The sequence below is a fragment of the Lutjanus erythropterus genome, chromosome 15 (genome assembly GCF_056507025.1).
Source record: "Lutjanus erythropterus isolate fLutEry1 chromosome 15, fLutEry1.hap2, whole genome shotgun sequence".
In the NCBI taxonomy this organism is placed as follows: domain Eukaryota; kingdom Metazoa; phylum Chordata; class Actinopteri; order Lutjaniformes; family Lutjanidae; genus Lutjanus; species Lutjanus erythropterus.
In genome coordinates, this window is record NC_139331.1 from 33,827,547 (window position 1) to 33,843,138 (window position 15,592).

Consider the following 15,592-nt stretch of genomic DNA (forward strand, 5'->3'; position numbering starts at 1 on the left):
CAGCGCAAAGAAAAGTAGACAATGAATCTTTACTTATTTGCTGCTGGATGATTTCGCTTCGCTTGTATCAAAGATGGTGTGCAGAAAAAACGAAGTGCACCTGATCGCACCTCAGAGAGGAGCCTGCACCAGGCACATCATGCTACGTTATTTCTCTGGTACGTCTTGACGTGATCGTCCCTTCAGAACGAGGGCGAGTAGATAATGACTGATTTTTCGTTTTTGGGTGAACTATCCCTTTAAAATTACAACATGCTTCTTCTAAACCAGGCAGGATTAACATGGTTTATGAATGTTAATATGTATTTATCTATTTATTTATTTAATTAATCCATCTGTTTTTCTAGCTGGCAAAATCTACTTTATAACTTATTTATTGATTGATTTTAAATTGTTTTCTATTTTGAGTTTTTATCCTTTCTCTGGTGTTTCTCCACTTATGACAGCATTTCCTCAGTTCCTGTTCTTGTAATGAGTGCTGTTCTTATTTTAGTCATCACGATTACATAGTCTTTGCTTTGTGGGTGTGTGTGTGTGTGTGGAGGGGTATTTATTGTTTTTATTGTGTGAAGCACTTTGTGTTGCATTCTGTTTGCATGAAAAACGCTATATAAATAAAGTCTGATTGATTGATTGATTGAAGAAAACTACACGTCCTCTGTGCAGCAGCATAACTCAGTCGGGCGCTGATCGAGCACAGGAAATATGAAAGGAATCAACAAATAGGAAGGGGCTTGCTTCATGGCAAAGAAAAAACTTAGAGGAACTAGTCTCAGGCGTGAACCTGTTTCTCTGTCTCACATGTCCCTGCAACATTTGTTTGGCTTCACTTAAAAGGATCAACATATAAAATATTTTTTTCTTCTGGTTTTGTGTCATTAAGTGGTCCAGTACTAAGAATGTAGAGGGAACAACAGTTTTTTGTGGACGATCATCAGCTGTTTATGGGAATTATAGTTGTCGCACCATTATTATTATTACTGATCAGAGACGTAAAACCTTGGAGAAAATCTTTCACTGTTTAAATCAAATAAACCTCAGGAGCCATATCATTTTAACCACTGCTTTCTATTCCTTTTAAGAGTTAAAAACAAAACAGATTTGTCCACGATGTCACACTGTCTTCATTGTTCTGTGGTATCCGCGGCAGGAAGTGTCACTGTGGCCCGTCCTCTCCCACGGGTTTCTTACTGAGGGGCACATAGCAGTCTGCGGCTGCTGCTTCCTCTACGGCTCTCTTGATTGGCTGCCTGTTCCTCGAAACTCCATTCATAGGAGGCAGGGGCGTGTCTGATTGGCCGCTGAAACCGAACACTTCTCTGTGGATCTCCAGCGTGGCCTGACTTGGTTTCATGTTGAGGATCTCACGGAGGCCTTCAGCTTGTTTCTGCAGAGTGTTGATTGACTACAGAAAAAAATATACATGTAAACAAAACACCTATATATCGCTCAAAAAATGTACATTTAACTTGACACAAGTTTGGTGTGTTTAAGTGTGTTTGTGTTACCTTAATGACCTGGATGGCCTGTTTCGCCATCCCAGGAGCTGCTGCTGACAAATCGTTCATGATGCTCTCTGGTGAAACACACAAGAACAGCTCTGTCACACCGTCTACTCCTCAGGCAACGAGCATCATGAAGAAAATTTACTCTAACTGATCAAAAGTTGGCAGCAAGGTCTTAAGAAACACACCACTGATCCAAAAAAAGGGAATGAGGAAGAACACTGTTAGCTAGGAAACACGGAAGTAAACTCCACAGTCGAGCTGCAACGATTAATTTATTATTAAATTAATCTCAAACTACTTCGATAGTCCATTAATCAGTTTGAGTCATTTTTTTTAAAGTGGTAGTTCTTCCTGAGTATCATGCAGGAAGAAATTGTCCAGTAACTGTACATATATACTCTATATGTACTCATAAGAGTGAGTATAAAATACTTCAAATGTGGCTTCAAATCAATGAGAAGAATAATTGTGTGCTTTCTTTCATCAGTGCAAATCACTGCTGGAACAGTTTTCTTTTAACTTGACTCTCAAATATTATTGGATATGTGTGTATATGTGTGTGTGTGTGTGTGTGTGCGTGTGTGTGGATGTTTAAGTGATTGGAGGCAACAACCTTGCTCAGGATCTTTGACCACCTCTTGAGGTTTGAACACGAGCTCATACAGCCCCTGAAAAAAACAACAAAAACAAAAAACAAAACAAAACACAGCAGGTGTCAGACAAGTCGTCACAGGACACATCAGCTCTGCAGGCTGCAGTTATTCTACATACATGTTTTTCAACTTCGACCGAATGCATTTCCTCTCATGAGTAATCAAACCTGTATTAATCTAATACATTTAAATGTTTTATCACAAACAACATAAAGACACACTCTGTGAACCACAGAATTTTGTGGTTGACATTAACTAATTTTATAAACCCTTATGCACATATATTTAATGACTATAACAAAAAAACTATCTTTGGGTTTTCAGTCGGACAAAACAAGACATTTAAAGACTTTTCTGACATTTTACAGACACTGCAGTCCTAAATCAAACATGACAGATAACTTAAGCCTTTGTTGTTATTTGATAACTGCTAATAAATAAAACAATTTATACAGGGGCAAATACAAATTACTTTGGGAAAATAGATTTCTGATCCACTTGCCCAACTGGGCGAGTAAAAAAACATTAAAGTCGACCCCTGGAGTTGATGTCACACACAGGGACACGTCCAGACTTTTTTGTTTGGGTGGCCCAAGTAGGGCGCTGACTTTTGACCTGTCATTGTGTCTCAGGCCCACACACTTTACTGCACATTTATCAGACCTAAACAAAGACAGAGCTGCTGTGATTCTCACCATGATTTTACGTTCAGCTTTCAGGGAGTGAACCACATGAGGCAGGATCTTTTTTGGGTAGGCACGGCGTCTCCTGGTAGTCTCAACGATGGTGTCATCCAGCAGGCTTTCCAGGTCAAAAGTGTTGTCCTCCTCTGAGTCAGTTGGTGGTGGACAGACAAGAGAAACAGACAACATAAGTTTAGTGCAATACTTTCAACAGAGCTGTTAAAACACATTTTACACAGCTTGAAGTGAACTTGGTGAAATCACCTTTGACATCAGGTGCCTCCTGCCATGGTTGTCCGTTCACCAGCACGTTGTCCTGAACAGCCGCCTCAAAGTTCTGCAGATACAAATACTTCTCACTACTGAACAGTTTCAACAAAAAATATGACCATAAACAGGACACATCAACTGCCTGCAATACACTATAAACTTTATCTTAGTTAGTACTTCTAGTGCTGCATGTTTTTACAACTGCAACTAAGCATTATATTTTTTATTACTGACGAATCTGCTGATTTTTTTTTGTTGATTAACCATTTGGTCAAGAAAATGACAGGAAATAGTTGTATAAATAGTTTCCTACAGCCCCATATGATGTCATCAAATGTCTTGTTCAAAACTTGAAGTTATTAGATTTACTCTTGCTATCAAGACAAATTAAAACAAAAACAAAAAAACCCCAGATAATTTTGGCCACATTTTTCTTTTAGCAAAACATTTCAGCTTCTGCAATAACGATATTGCTCTTGGCCATTGTGCGATTTTGATAATATTTAGATTGAACTGTGCAGCCTTATTTAAAAACTAATTATTAAAGAAACAAATTTTTTAGGATGTAATTTTTATAATGTGTCTGTATACATTTATGTGCATATATGGTGGTGAAGGATGAGAATACAGCATGTTTGTATGTACACATACCTGTGTGGGTGCATATATGCGTTTGCAACTTCCTACCTCATTATTTTACTACAGTATTCTCATTGATATTTTTTGTGCTGCTCATGTTCAGTACTTTTTTATTGTTTCTGTTATACTTAATTTTTGTTGTTTTTAATGATTTGTGAAGCACAATGTAACATTTTAATGTGCTGTATAAATAAAATGTATTATTATTAATAATATTATTTAAATACAGTGCTTCCCTGTATTTTTAAAGCCGAAATTACGAATTGTGCTTAAAATTGTGAAAAGGGAATTCAGTGGTGTTTTTGTCAGTGTGTGTGGTTGTTAAAAGCAACACAAACATTAAATACGACCTTTTTCGAATGGGATTTGGTGTGTCGTTCTCTAAGCCACAGAGAGACGACTCGCTCTTGGAATGACAAACTCTTCATAACAACGCTCAGCGGTCTGTTGGCACTTGACAGGAACACTTTAGTAATTATATACATTAGTCTAACTGTTAGCTAGTAGCATTAAGATGTAAACAGTCAGTCAGACTCAGACCCACCGCCAGCAGCTCCTGCAGTAAAACTCGCTTCGTCTCCTCTGCGACTTCCGGTTGTCCGTCGAGAGCTGTCTTCAGAATCTCTTTGTATTTATTGATCTGCTCGATTACGTGTTTCTTCGATGTTACTTGCACTCTGTATTCCTGATTTGTTTCGTCGCTGGACAAGGATTCACTCTCAACGGGCTCCATCTTTACCGCCAACTTGTTTATATTTTTGACGCATGCGCAAACCAGATGCAAGTTCCTGGTCCGTCTGCCAAGGTTCCCCCCCGAAACATCACTTCCAGCATCGCAGGAGTGTTCCGGGCGGCTGTTAGCAATGTTTCGAAAGACAACAGTGGCATATATCGCAGTTTTTAAATATTATTTGAGCTCTTAGCTTTACTTATTTGATTATCGATGGAATATGGCTTCGTTGACTGTCATTGTCATATATCAGCTCGCGAGTTTGAAGAGGTAGGCACTAAATTAGCTAAACACCCTAAAGACAACAACACAACATTTAACTTTAGCTTAACTCACTACAGTCTTATTGCAGCCGTTAACACGGTTATTATTGTTAATATGTGGAAAAAAAAAATATGTATATGAATTTCACTCAAATGAAAGGAGGTGGAGAGAGAATTTATAACCATAACTGTACAAAAATGTACAAAAAGTAGTAGAGTGTTTTGGGGGGTAGCGTAACTAACTATTTCAGAGTATACAGTGTGTTTAAGAGGCGCTGATTAATTTATTCGATATTACTCTGTGTGTATTGTTACCATAATATCAGTATTTCATTTTTTAGATATCACTGTTATCACCAAAACCAGTTTATAGCAACAGCACTTGTTTGTATTGTAAAATCTATTCTGAACTTTTTAAATATTGACCCAGATGAATGTTCCTACTATTAAAATAAATAAAAGTAAAAGTAATACTGAAACTAATAAAAGGTAAACTTATATAATTATTTACACTTCTTTGTCTTATCACTGTGCAAACAAATCAAACGTTATTTTCTTTGCAGGATGTGGAGGATGTGATCCAGAGGACCACAGAGGTCAGTTATCAGTTCATCTGTTTAATATAATGGAAATTAATGACAAATAATACAATTTACTGCTTTTAAGAACCTTTATCAGAGCAGTTTGAAAGGGACAGTCTTTGTTACAGGGAACTGAATTTGGGAGCTGCTGCCTGACTAAACTGTATACTTTTACAGACTGTAAACTTAGTTTTAGGATTGAACAATATACCTGAAATAAATACAAATATATATTTTATGGTTTCCCATGTGTGCAGCAGATTGTGTAACAGGATATTAATGTAATGACAGTATCATGATGAATATAAAGCTAGACTGACCTTAATTATCTCTAAAGGAAAAGGGTAATTAGTGTGTTTCGTGTGTGTGTTTGTGTGTGTAGGCCGGGGTGAAGACTCTGGTTGCTGTTACAGAAGAAGTCAGAGAGTTCGCCAGAGTTCTCCAGCTGCAGGAACGGTCTGTATGTCTTCAGTGTTATGTAATCAGTCCTCGGACATACATAGTGTCTCATAAACTTACTTTATGTTGTGCACTTTATAGAGACTGCAGGAGGGACTGGTGCAGTAAATGCATAACAGAAAACTTTTTAATTTTTGAAGCTCATCATATGTTTTGCATATCAACTTAGGATTTCCAGGTTAACTGCACCTGTCAGATCAGTGTAGTCAAAATTATATAGTGCGAGAAATGCTGCGCTGACAGTGAGAGCAGAACTTGTGTAAATGTACTCGCAGTTGCACAACGTACAGAATAAGAATGTTGACATTTTCCTGTACAGCTGCTGTCAGCTGGATAGCATCATATTTATTATTCAGGGTGTTACTATTGAATTCTTTTCTCACAGTTATCCAGATCTGGTGGCTCCATGTTTCGGCATCCATCCGCTGCAGGGCGGCGAGGGACTCGAGCAGCGCAGCGTGAAGCCTCAGGTATTAAAACAGTCTGCGCCTCCTCCATCTTTGGATTATTTAGCTTTATTTATTCTGAGAAAGTGAGGAGAGAAACTGTATCCAGTTTGCTCAGCGGGGTCCCTGGTGAGGAAAGCAGGCAGTGAGGGCTTCAGAGTGTGACACAGAGGGAGGGAGGGTGTGTTTATGAGGCAGCTGGGAAAGATGAAGGTGTATTTATTTTCTCCACTGTATTATTTAATGTACAAAAATGTATACAACATTTCTTTTTCAGTACATCAGAGTCTTTTTTAAGGTGGATGGGGACCTCCTCTGGAGGGCTTCAAGCAGTTTCATTCATAAGTGAAATTATGTCTGTTCATTCTAGAAACACCTCACAGGTTACTGACCCTGATGGAAATCTGGTGTAAAGTGGAAAGTTGATCAACTTCTTTGAAGTTAAGTTGTAAGGAAATTGTTTCAAATCTCATCTTGTCAATTAAATAATCCATTGGAGCAAAATTTGGCAGCAGGCTGAAATTTAATCATCTCTAATTGCTTGATACGTTGTTGAAGCACGTCAACTGAGCGAGGATTAACTGTGGAGTTAATACTTCTGACTGATGGAACCACCAGCAGAACACTGACTCACGGGCCTCTCACAGAAAATCCATAAAAGTTTGTTGATGTCGAAAGCACAAAGTAGAGAGAAGCTTTGTAAAGAAACCGTGGAAGGTTATTGTTTTCGTTTTTATCAATTTCAACCTAGAATAACCATTATTTCAGGAGAGAAAGTAGATTTTCACTTTGATTTTTATGTCTTCATGCGTCTTAAAAGTTTTTGTGTTTCCTGGTGCAAGAAGACGAAGCTATTCCGAAGCTAAGTCCTCTTGTGATAAAATGAAGAGTGAAGAAAAAATCCAAACAAGCTGCTGATTATTCACTAAAAGTAACTAAAACAAAAATAAATTAAGCAAAAGAGAGTTAAAAGGAGTGAATATGTCTCTTTAAAAGTTCACATTTGTTTTTTGTATTTTGGAAAATTGCTGAAGATGAAAAGCCAAAGTCAAACTGCATTACTCACTTTAAATGCTGAACATTACCAATATTGTTTTAAAAATGTTGAATATCTTACGGTTTGTTGAAAAGCTGGTGCTGAACTGAACTGCTGGCTTTAATTTGTATGTAGAAGCAGCTGACGGAGTGTGAATAGTTGGAAAAATGGGAAAAGGTGTCATTAGAAGGAATGGGGTTTAATAGAATACATAATTTATGAAAGGTGTGAAACTTAAGGTTTGGATGGAGTTTCTGACTTAAAATATAAATGAGTAAGTAAAAAAATCCCTGGAAAACATGAAATATTTCACAAAGTATAAAAGGTATGAATGAGAAAAGTAAGAGCTGGAATGTCCTAACTGAGCTGAACATTTTGATGTTTGAATGAAGTTTTGACGTTGAAAACTGTGGCAAATAAACGCTGCGGAAGAATAATAGAGAAATTTGGTAGTTAGATGCTTCCAGCATTCACACCGATCAGGGATTCTCTCTGTCTTTAGATGTACACCCGTTTTTTTGTGATGCACTTTCTGGATTCGAGAGCCTGCCGTGTGTTAGAGGTTAAACAGCTGCTGCAGGATTAAATCAGAAAAAATCTTGGTGTTTAAATGAAAGAGAATCTGTCCTGCCGTTCTTAATAAAGATGTCTTCTCCACAGGACCTGGATGCTGCCCTGCCACAGTTCTACGAACACGGAGGACGCCTCGTTGCTGTTGGAGAGGTAAAGTGCTCACACACACATCCCAGCACACACACACACACACACACACACACACACACACACACACAAACACACACACACACACACACACACACACACACACACACACACACACACACACACACACACACATTTGTACTCTATACCTGTTTGACCAGTACTGACAGAATACATCCCCGAGCCCCAAACTGTCACCGTAACTTAAATCTTCTTCTAATCTTAAACCTGCTAACAACCTTTCAAAGGACTGAGGACGGGACAAAATGTCTCCGCTCTCATGGACTAAAACTCCTAATTGGTCCTAATAAAGATATAAGGCTGTGCACGCGCACGCACGCACGCACGCACGCACGCACGCACACACACACACACACACACGATGACACATCCTCCTTACGTCCTTCATCTCCATTCATACAGAATATAAATTACAGACTGAAGAAAACATCTCTCTCACACACACACACAGGCTTGCATTTGAATGCACACTACACACACACACACACACACGGCTGCCCCCTTAATATGACTTCTGGCTAAAGTAAAGCAGATTAAACTAGTTAAAACTCTCAATTTGCCCCTCTCACACACACACACACAGACACCCTTCATTCTGTGGTTGTCTCTAATGCTGTAGAGGCTGTTGAGGAATGTGTGTGTTTGTCAGAGCAGATTTCAGGCGTCACAGGGCTGAGTCAACAGTCCCACGCTCCTGTTTCCATGACTGTTATTTTTATGGATCAGGTTGGAAGAACAGCGGTGTCCGGTCTCTGCTGCATGGAAAACATTTTAGTTCATTCATGAGTCTGTAAACACATCCCCGCATGCATTTTACCTGCAAATCTAAATTTTCCCTGAGCAGTTGACTTCAGACTTGCGCAGTCAAACGTCTATCACAAAATGAGAAGCAACTTCCTGCGGAGGCAGTCCGGCCCTCTCTCTCTAATGCTGCCCATATGTGTCCACCCTTCAGTCACTACAGCCCAGCCAGGGGTGTCAGGAATTTAACTGAACTGACTTACCCAAAACTTCAACTGCTGTGGGAGGTGACACCCCTATACCCCAAGATTTGATTATGCTGCTTTTACACCAAAATTAGTGCTCAAATGCAGGTTTTTTAGATGCAGCTAAACCTGCCAAAAAACGGAGATAAACCCTTTCCTCGTTGTAAGTAGATGAGTTTGCCTTTCTGTCTCTTTTAGGGTTCTGAGAAAATATCAAAAATATAGAGTGTAGAAATCACTGTATCGTGATATCGTGATTCATGCAAAGATTTGTGTCAGTGGTTCACTTTGTGTTGTGTTAAAATCCCCGACTGCTGGATAATAGTGTTGTTGTCTGTTCTGATTACATGAAGAAGTGAACTTTAAGGTAGGTAGGTTGCTTTTTTATGCAACAACAGTTTTCTTAAAATTAGATTAAAACAAAGCAATATACCATCTTGCTTACAGTATTGCAATATATCGCGATATGCTGAATCGTAACCAATGTATCGTGATCTGTATCAAGATGTTAGTGGGTTTTTGTAAAAGAGGCTTTAGACTCAAGACTTGACCTGTAAAATCTCAAAAAAAAGAAACAAAATGAAGACAGCACAAACATTGAATTTTTAGCTGTTAGATCTGTACATGGAATGGACCAGGTCTCAGATTTGAAAAAACACACATTTAAAGGAAAATTTACGTTTTGTGTCATTTTAAAATTTAGCATTTAGAAGCCTTTATGGACTTGCATTTGACTTACAACTAATGAAAAATGTTTTAGCTTTTCAAAAGGATGAAACGTGTTTTTGAACTTTATTTATCTTCTGATGTACTGCACAGGAAAATTTGAACTCCTCGTCATTTTCATGAATCAAGAACAATTTTACGAGCAAATGACAACAGCTCCTATGAGGCCATGAAAGTGTGCTAATGCATCCTGGGATATGATGAGCAATGTTATTGTCTGCTGTGTTTCCAGATCGGTTTGGACTTCACGCCGTGGTGCACCCCCACTCAGCAGGACAGAGACGACCAGATGAATGTCTTTGTTAAACAGCTCAACATCGCCAAGGAGCTGGATCTGCCTGTGTGAGCACAACAGAACCAAATAACAGACAGCTGAATAGTAGCTCTGAAGGCAACAGAGTCAGTTAAATTAAACTTTTGTATTGAAGCTTTTGTCAGTTAGGAAACTCAGAAACTAACCCCATATAAAAAAATAGCAAGTTCTGCAAAAAGAGGTGGGACAGTGAGAGCTGTGTGCAAAAGAGGCCGTTCCCTAGCAACAGTTTAAGCCTGACTGTCCGTACAGTTTGACTTTCCATGAGCGTTTTTGCACAATTTGCATATTTCCTTTCTCCAGATTCCTGAAGTTGTTATCACGTTCAGCACACAGAGGAGGTTCAGTTTAGTGTAACCACATGAACATTATAAAACATGAAATCGTTGGTGGCGTAGCTCCTGTACAGGCTCAGTCATGACGCTGGTTTGCATAAAAGCAATTGATTAGCAAATCTGCTGTCATCACTCAGCACACAAATTTTCATGATAGGAAAAGGAGGAGACCGGTTGCTCTGCAGACTCAGCTGTAGATCAAAAACTTTTCCGGTGCTCTCGGAAAACAGGGAAAACAACAGGATAAACTACCGTGAACAAAAGGATAAATTTGAAGGCAAGCTGGTAGCAGCTAAATCCTTAAAAAATCCAACGTGTCCACCGCTGTAGGTCAACACCTGTGTTGTCTGTTTGTTTAAAGCCCTGATGAAGATACAGTGATTGAAGCATGTTGGCTTTTTAGCCAGTACAATAAAGGCTTTGAAGGATTGCCCTCCTGTTTATCCTAATCTTAACACTCATTATCCATGAAAGATGCTCGAGTGAGTAATGATTCTGTCTGACAGCCCACAGGAAAATCAATATAATAATAACAGACTAAATTAAAAATTATACTCCACAAAAAACAAATTGCATCTGAAAATCCGCTCACTTTTCTACCTTGAATTCTCTTCTTCTGCACAGGAACGTCCACTCACGGTCAGCTGCTAAGGTCACCATAGCGACCATGAGAGAACAAGGTGGGTGTTCGACTCCATTTTGCCGTGTACATTTACATGTCCGCAAAACAAACATCTGGACGTGACGACTTCAGTGTTTTCCGTCAGGCATCAGTCGAGCTCTGCTTCATAACTTTGCGGGGAAACCGTCCGTAGCTCTGGAAGGCGTGAAGGCCGGTTACTTCTTCTCTTTTCCACCTGCTGTCTGCAGGAACCAACAGGTAAGTGTCCATTTTCTCCTCACATTTGTATGAAGGATCATTTTGAAAAAAGACAAAAGTTGGCATTTTGAGCCTTGGTATCCATCATTAACAGATTCAACACTCCTTCCATCATCTGCACTCAATGTATTTTAAGCTCAGGTGTGCCTTATAACATTTCTGATTACATACTTAAGATAAGCCGTCAGGGAAATTCCTGTATGTTCAAGCCAATGACCGAAGTTAGTGTGTGTGTGTGTGCCGAGCTGAGTGCATACATCATCATCAAAATGTCCTTTGATCCCATGTGAATGATCAGCTGTTGCATTTGTCTGCATTTTTGCTAAATCCATAAAACTTAAACTGAACTTTGACTCCTCTGCAGCCGTGTAAAACTTTACAAAGTACAGTGTGTTCTGACTTTATGTTGTATCTATGGTAGTATTAGTAGTAGAGATAGTAAAACAGCAGCAGGAGGATGTCATACTTTTCCTTTTAATATATATTCATGAATAGCAGAAGTGTGGAGTGTGGAGTCTCACGACTTGGACTCAAGTCACGTGATTCAGCTCCACGACCCATGACTCGTGATTTCACTTGGATTTGAGCTTTTTGGCTTGAAAATAACACGATACCTTCCAGCAGTCCCACAGATTAAAAAGTGTGAATTCATTAACACGTTAACAGTATTCATTCTCAGCAAGGCAACACTTAATCCCCCAGATCCACTTTGTCTGAAGCAATCTGACTGTTATGTTACTGAGACCAAGGATAATTTCATTCACGTACAAAAACTACGAGTGGGTCAACAAAAAATGAATCGCACTACACAAAATGTGCAGGTCCAAAATTTGAAGACCATTAAGTCGAGGCTTTGTTGTATTATATTTGGTGAAGAGCACATTATGACTTGTTAAGGACTTGAAACTCAGTGGTTAGGACTTGGGACTTGCCTGTCTTGACTTGGGACTTAAGTGCAAAGACTTGTGACTTGCAAAACAGTGACTTGGTCCTACCTCTGCTAGATAATAACTAATTATATTGTTAAGTTAATTAAGATGCTATTTCAAATTATTTAAATTTAAAGTATAAGTTTTATTTTGGCTTAAGTTTTTATTGCAGAGAATTAAAAAGTATTAGTGTGACAAAAGTGGTAAAAGCTTCAAAACAAAAAACAGGGAGGGAAAAAAGACAAAGTTAATTTTAATGTCCCCACAGAGAGACAAACTGATCCGGCAGATCCCACTGGAACACATCTGTCTTGAAACTGACTCTCCTGCTCTGGGGCTCGACAAGCACGTAAGTTTGAAATGATCAAAATTCACTGTGTTCAGGAAGCTGCATCTCCTCTGCAGATGTTTTTAATTTAAACCTCCTTCTTCTGTGTCTCAGGTGAGGAACGAGCCCAGTAACATCGTTCTGTCCTGCCAGTACATCGCTAACGTCAAAGGTGTGTCACCACAAACTGTTCAGCTCATCGCTGCACAAAACGCTTACAGACTTTTCCCCAAAGCTAACAGGCAATAACACTCGTGATGCTGATGGCGGCGTGTTAGCGTGCTACGATAGCATTTAGCTCGATGTACAGCTGGTGCTGGCAGGGATTTAGTCTTAAGTTTTTGAGGTTTTTCATGAACTGAAGTGTTGCACAAGTGGAACTTTTGACTCATTAATGGCTCTAGATGAAAAATCCATTCATCCTGAGTATTAATTGTTTCCAAATGTCAAGGCAATGTTGACACTAGTGGCTGAAACTGAGCTGATTATTCTGGACCAACAAGTCAACATTAATTAAACCTTCACAGGCAACATCCTGTACATACAAGCTTGATTTTTATATTCAGGCAGAAACAAATACAGACAAACCTTCAAGGCAAAGATCAACACTCGTAGAAACTCATGTACGGTGAGCAGCAGATGATGACAGGATATTATATTATGATGCACAGTATTCTGTTCTCTGTTTATAGAAATAAAATTCTGAAAGTTGAAGAGTGTTCAGGTCTCAGATGTATTTGTTGTGGAGTCTTGTCAGGCTGCAGCCGTCTACACCAGGTGAGATTTATCTGGAAGAGAGGAAAGAAGTGTTACAGACAAAAGGTGCAGAGAGTCAGTTAGTATAGTATAATAAAACAAATCAAGACATTCAGAAATAATTTTTGAATGTCAACACTGGAGATTTTCCATTAACTACAGTGCAAACCACGTGTACAAATGTGTCCTGCATTATTGCTGGACATTTGCAGGAAAAGTCTACATTTTTCATGTATTCTAGGTATTATTCAAGTTATTTAAATCCCATTCATACTAATTAGATCCTATCCCAGTTTTCCAACTCCTCACAGTACTTAGCTGCTTGTACAAACAGATTAAAGTCAGTAATACTGTTTAGCTTCCTGCTACGATAATATTTTGCATCCTTCATCCCTTTCCCACTTTTTCAACTCTTCTTCCTCCTTTAACCGCTTCTTCATACAAATTACAGCCAGTGATACAGTTTTAGCTTTCCTTCAGCTGTGGTTTTGCATCAGCTTTTCAACAAACCTTAAAATATTCAACATTTTGCATTCTTTATTGATATTATTCAGCTTTTACAGCCGGCAATGAAGCTTACATAATATTTTTCATCCTTCGTCCCTTTCCCACTTTTCCAACGATTCATACTCTTCAACTTGCATCATTCATACTTTAAACCAGAAACTCTATTCAAACCTTATAATGTTCCACATCTTTCAAACATCCCATTCACACTAATTACATCCTTTCCCACTTTTCCAGCTGGTTATACGCCTTCAGCTGATTCATCATACAGATCAAGTCATTATTGCAGTTTTGGGTCAGCTTTTCAACAAACCATTAAACATTTTACATTTTCATTCTTCATATTATTCAACTTTTAAAGCCGACAGTGTAGCCCCAAGTGAAGCAATGAGCTTTTCAACATCCAGCAGTTTCCTTTAGAAACCGTCTTCTGTAGTTTGTTGTGGCTTCCAAAAAAAGTACAGACAAAACAGTCAGCTGCCATACAGAAACCTTCTGCATGCAAGAAACCGCTAAATGTATTATTTATTGTCAAGATTCTTGTTCAGGATTTTTTTTTAAAAGAAGTGCTGCAATACAGTTATTGTAAGAAACAAGGATCCAAATAATTTATGAATCATATACAGTAAAAACTAAACTAAATAATAATAATAATAACTAAACTCTCATTCCTTAATTAATTAAAAATACAGTGATAAAATCAACAAACAATTATAACATAATGACCTTGAGTTCTGTCATGAATAATACATGAAAAATAAGACTATTAAAATTAAAAACTGCCATAATAAACAAAATATTGTAGTTTCACAGCTAGATATTCAGCACCACTTCCCTCCAGGCCATGAAAACTTTTTACTTTTACTTTAGTTAACTGCAGAGATTGACGACAAATCACACACTTTAACTTCACACCGAGACATGAAATCTTCAAACATAAAATCTCGTACATGTCTCTTCAAAGTGCCTCCTCTCCGGGAGCTTGGCGGGGGGCGGCCGCTCGCCGCAGGCCGCCCTGCGCTGCGGTCCGGCGGTCAGAGCGGTGAGGAGGACCGGGCTGGTCCGCAGGTGGCTCCGGTAGTGTCTCCTCTGGGTCCTCTCCCAGGACTGCCGGGGGTTCGTCTCCACATGACACCACGTCTCCCTCCGCAGGTTCAGCTCCAGGAGATCCCGCTCTTCAGACCCGGACATTGTATTTTTGTTTTTCAATCTTGAAATGCTGCGTTTTTGGGGTGGTGTGTTTTTCCTTTTATAAATTATCCAAAAGGCGAGTCAGTTTGTGTTGCTGGTTTCCATGGCAACGGGAAACCCGAGGAAGGCGTACCTGTGCAACAAAGATACTTTATGTTTGTAACGATGAGTCACTCCATTGAGAGTTTAAAGGCACATTAGGCTACTAGAGTTTCTTACTCTTCTCAAAAGTCATGCTACTTTTCTTCTCATGCTCCCTTCTTAAAGTTAAAAATCAGTATAAATTACTGCTTGAAGAAGTATGAAGATACTTTAGCCAAAGTAAAAGTAGTAATACCACACTTTAAAAATACTTTTTTGCAAGCAAAAGTTTTGCATTGAAAATGTTGACTATTGAGTAAAAGAAGCCCATGAAAGTTCAACTAGAACACTGATTCAAGTATTAAAAGTTAAACTATGCAGAAGCCTGTTCCCTGTGCTGTTATATTATTATAGATTATATCATAGACTTAATATAAAGCAGATTTTTACAGTTGTAGTCAGTTGAGGTGGATCTATTTTTAACTAAAGTTTGTGTTGGACTAACTAATGCGTATTTTCCATTATTAATTAATATATTAATATTTAATTAA

General features: G+C 38.7%; 3 protein-coding genes across 3 annotated transcripts; 1 reads left to right on the plus strand and 2 right to left on the minus strand.

Moving 5' to 3' along the window:
• Positions 1-1,049: 1,049 nt before the first annotated feature.
• nsl1 (NSL1 component of MIS12 kinetochore complex) lies at positions 1,050-4,536 on the minus strand. The gene is made up of 6 exons (XM_084737542.1): positions 4,298-4,536; positions 3,109-3,181; positions 2,857-2,990; positions 2,122-2,176; positions 1,509-1,576; positions 1,050-1,405 (listed from the first exon to the last, which is right to left on the minus strand). The coding sequence occupies exons 1-6, from the start codon at positions 4,484-4,486 to the stop codon at positions 1,157-1,159; spliced, it is 768 nt and encodes a 255-aa protein (XP_084593668.1). The 5' UTR covers positions 4,487-4,536; the 3' UTR covers positions 1,050-1,156.
• Positions 4,537-4,596: 60 nt separating this feature from the next.
• On the plus strand, positions 4,597-13,225 carry tatdn3 (TatD DNase domain containing 3). The gene is made up of 10 exons (XM_084738020.1): positions 4,597-4,753; positions 5,310-5,342; positions 5,710-5,783; positions 6,172-6,256; positions 7,929-7,991; positions 9,954-10,063; positions 10,994-11,049; positions 11,137-11,249; positions 12,447-12,527; positions 12,621-13,225. The coding sequence occupies exons 1-10, from the start codon at positions 4,697-4,699 to the stop codon at positions 12,753-12,755; spliced, it is 807 nt and encodes a 268-aa protein (XP_084594146.1). The 5' UTR covers positions 4,597-4,696; the 3' UTR covers positions 12,756-13,225.
• Positions 13,155-15,139, minus strand: spata45 (spermatogenesis associated 45). Its single transcript, XM_084738022.1, has 2 exons — positions 14,720-15,139; positions 13,155-13,294 (listed from the first exon to the last, which is right to left on the minus strand). Exons 1-2 carry the CDS (start codon positions 14,958-14,960, stop codon positions 13,275-13,277), a joined length of 261 nt encoding a protein of 86 aa, XP_084594148.1. The 5' UTR covers positions 14,961-15,139; the 3' UTR covers positions 13,155-13,274.
• Positions 15,140-15,592: the final 453 nt, after the last annotated feature.

Excerpts from the sequence above, each read along its gene's own strand:
- spata45 (XM_084738022.1), bottom strand. The coding sequence starts at position 14,960 with ATGTCCGGGTCTGAAGAGCGGGATCTCCTGGAGCTGAACCTGCGGAGG. Across the intron at positions 13,295-14,719 it reads GAGGCACTTTGAAGAGACAT|ATAAATCTCACCTGGTGTAG; the intron begins GTACGAGATTTT and ends CCTCTCTTCCAG.
- nsl1 (XM_084737542.1), bottom strand. The coding sequence starts at position 4,486 with ATGGAGCCCGTTGAGAGTGAATCCTTGTCCAGCGACGAAACAAATCAG. Across the intron at positions 3,182-4,297 it reads TACTGCAGGAGCTGCTGGCG|AACTTTGAGGCGGCTGTTCA; the intron begins GTGGGTCTGAGT and ends TTGTATCTGCAG. Across the intron at positions 1,406-1,508 it reads AGGCCATCCAGGTCATTAAG|TCAATCAACACTCTGCAGAA; the intron begins GTAACACAAACA and ends TTTTTTCTGTAG.
- tatdn3 (XM_084738020.1), top strand. The coding sequence starts at position 4,697 with ATGGAATATGGCTTCGTTGACTGTCATTGTCATATATCAGCTCGCGAG. Across the intron at positions 7,992-9,953 it reads GCCTCGTTGCTGTTGGAGAG|ATCGGTTTGGACTTCACGCC; the intron begins GTAAAGTGCTCA and ends CTGTGTTTCCAG. Across the intron at positions 12,528-12,620 it reads CTCTGGGGCTCGACAAGCAC|GTGAGGAACGAGCCCAGTAA; the intron begins GTAAGTTTGAAA and ends TCTGTGTCTCAG.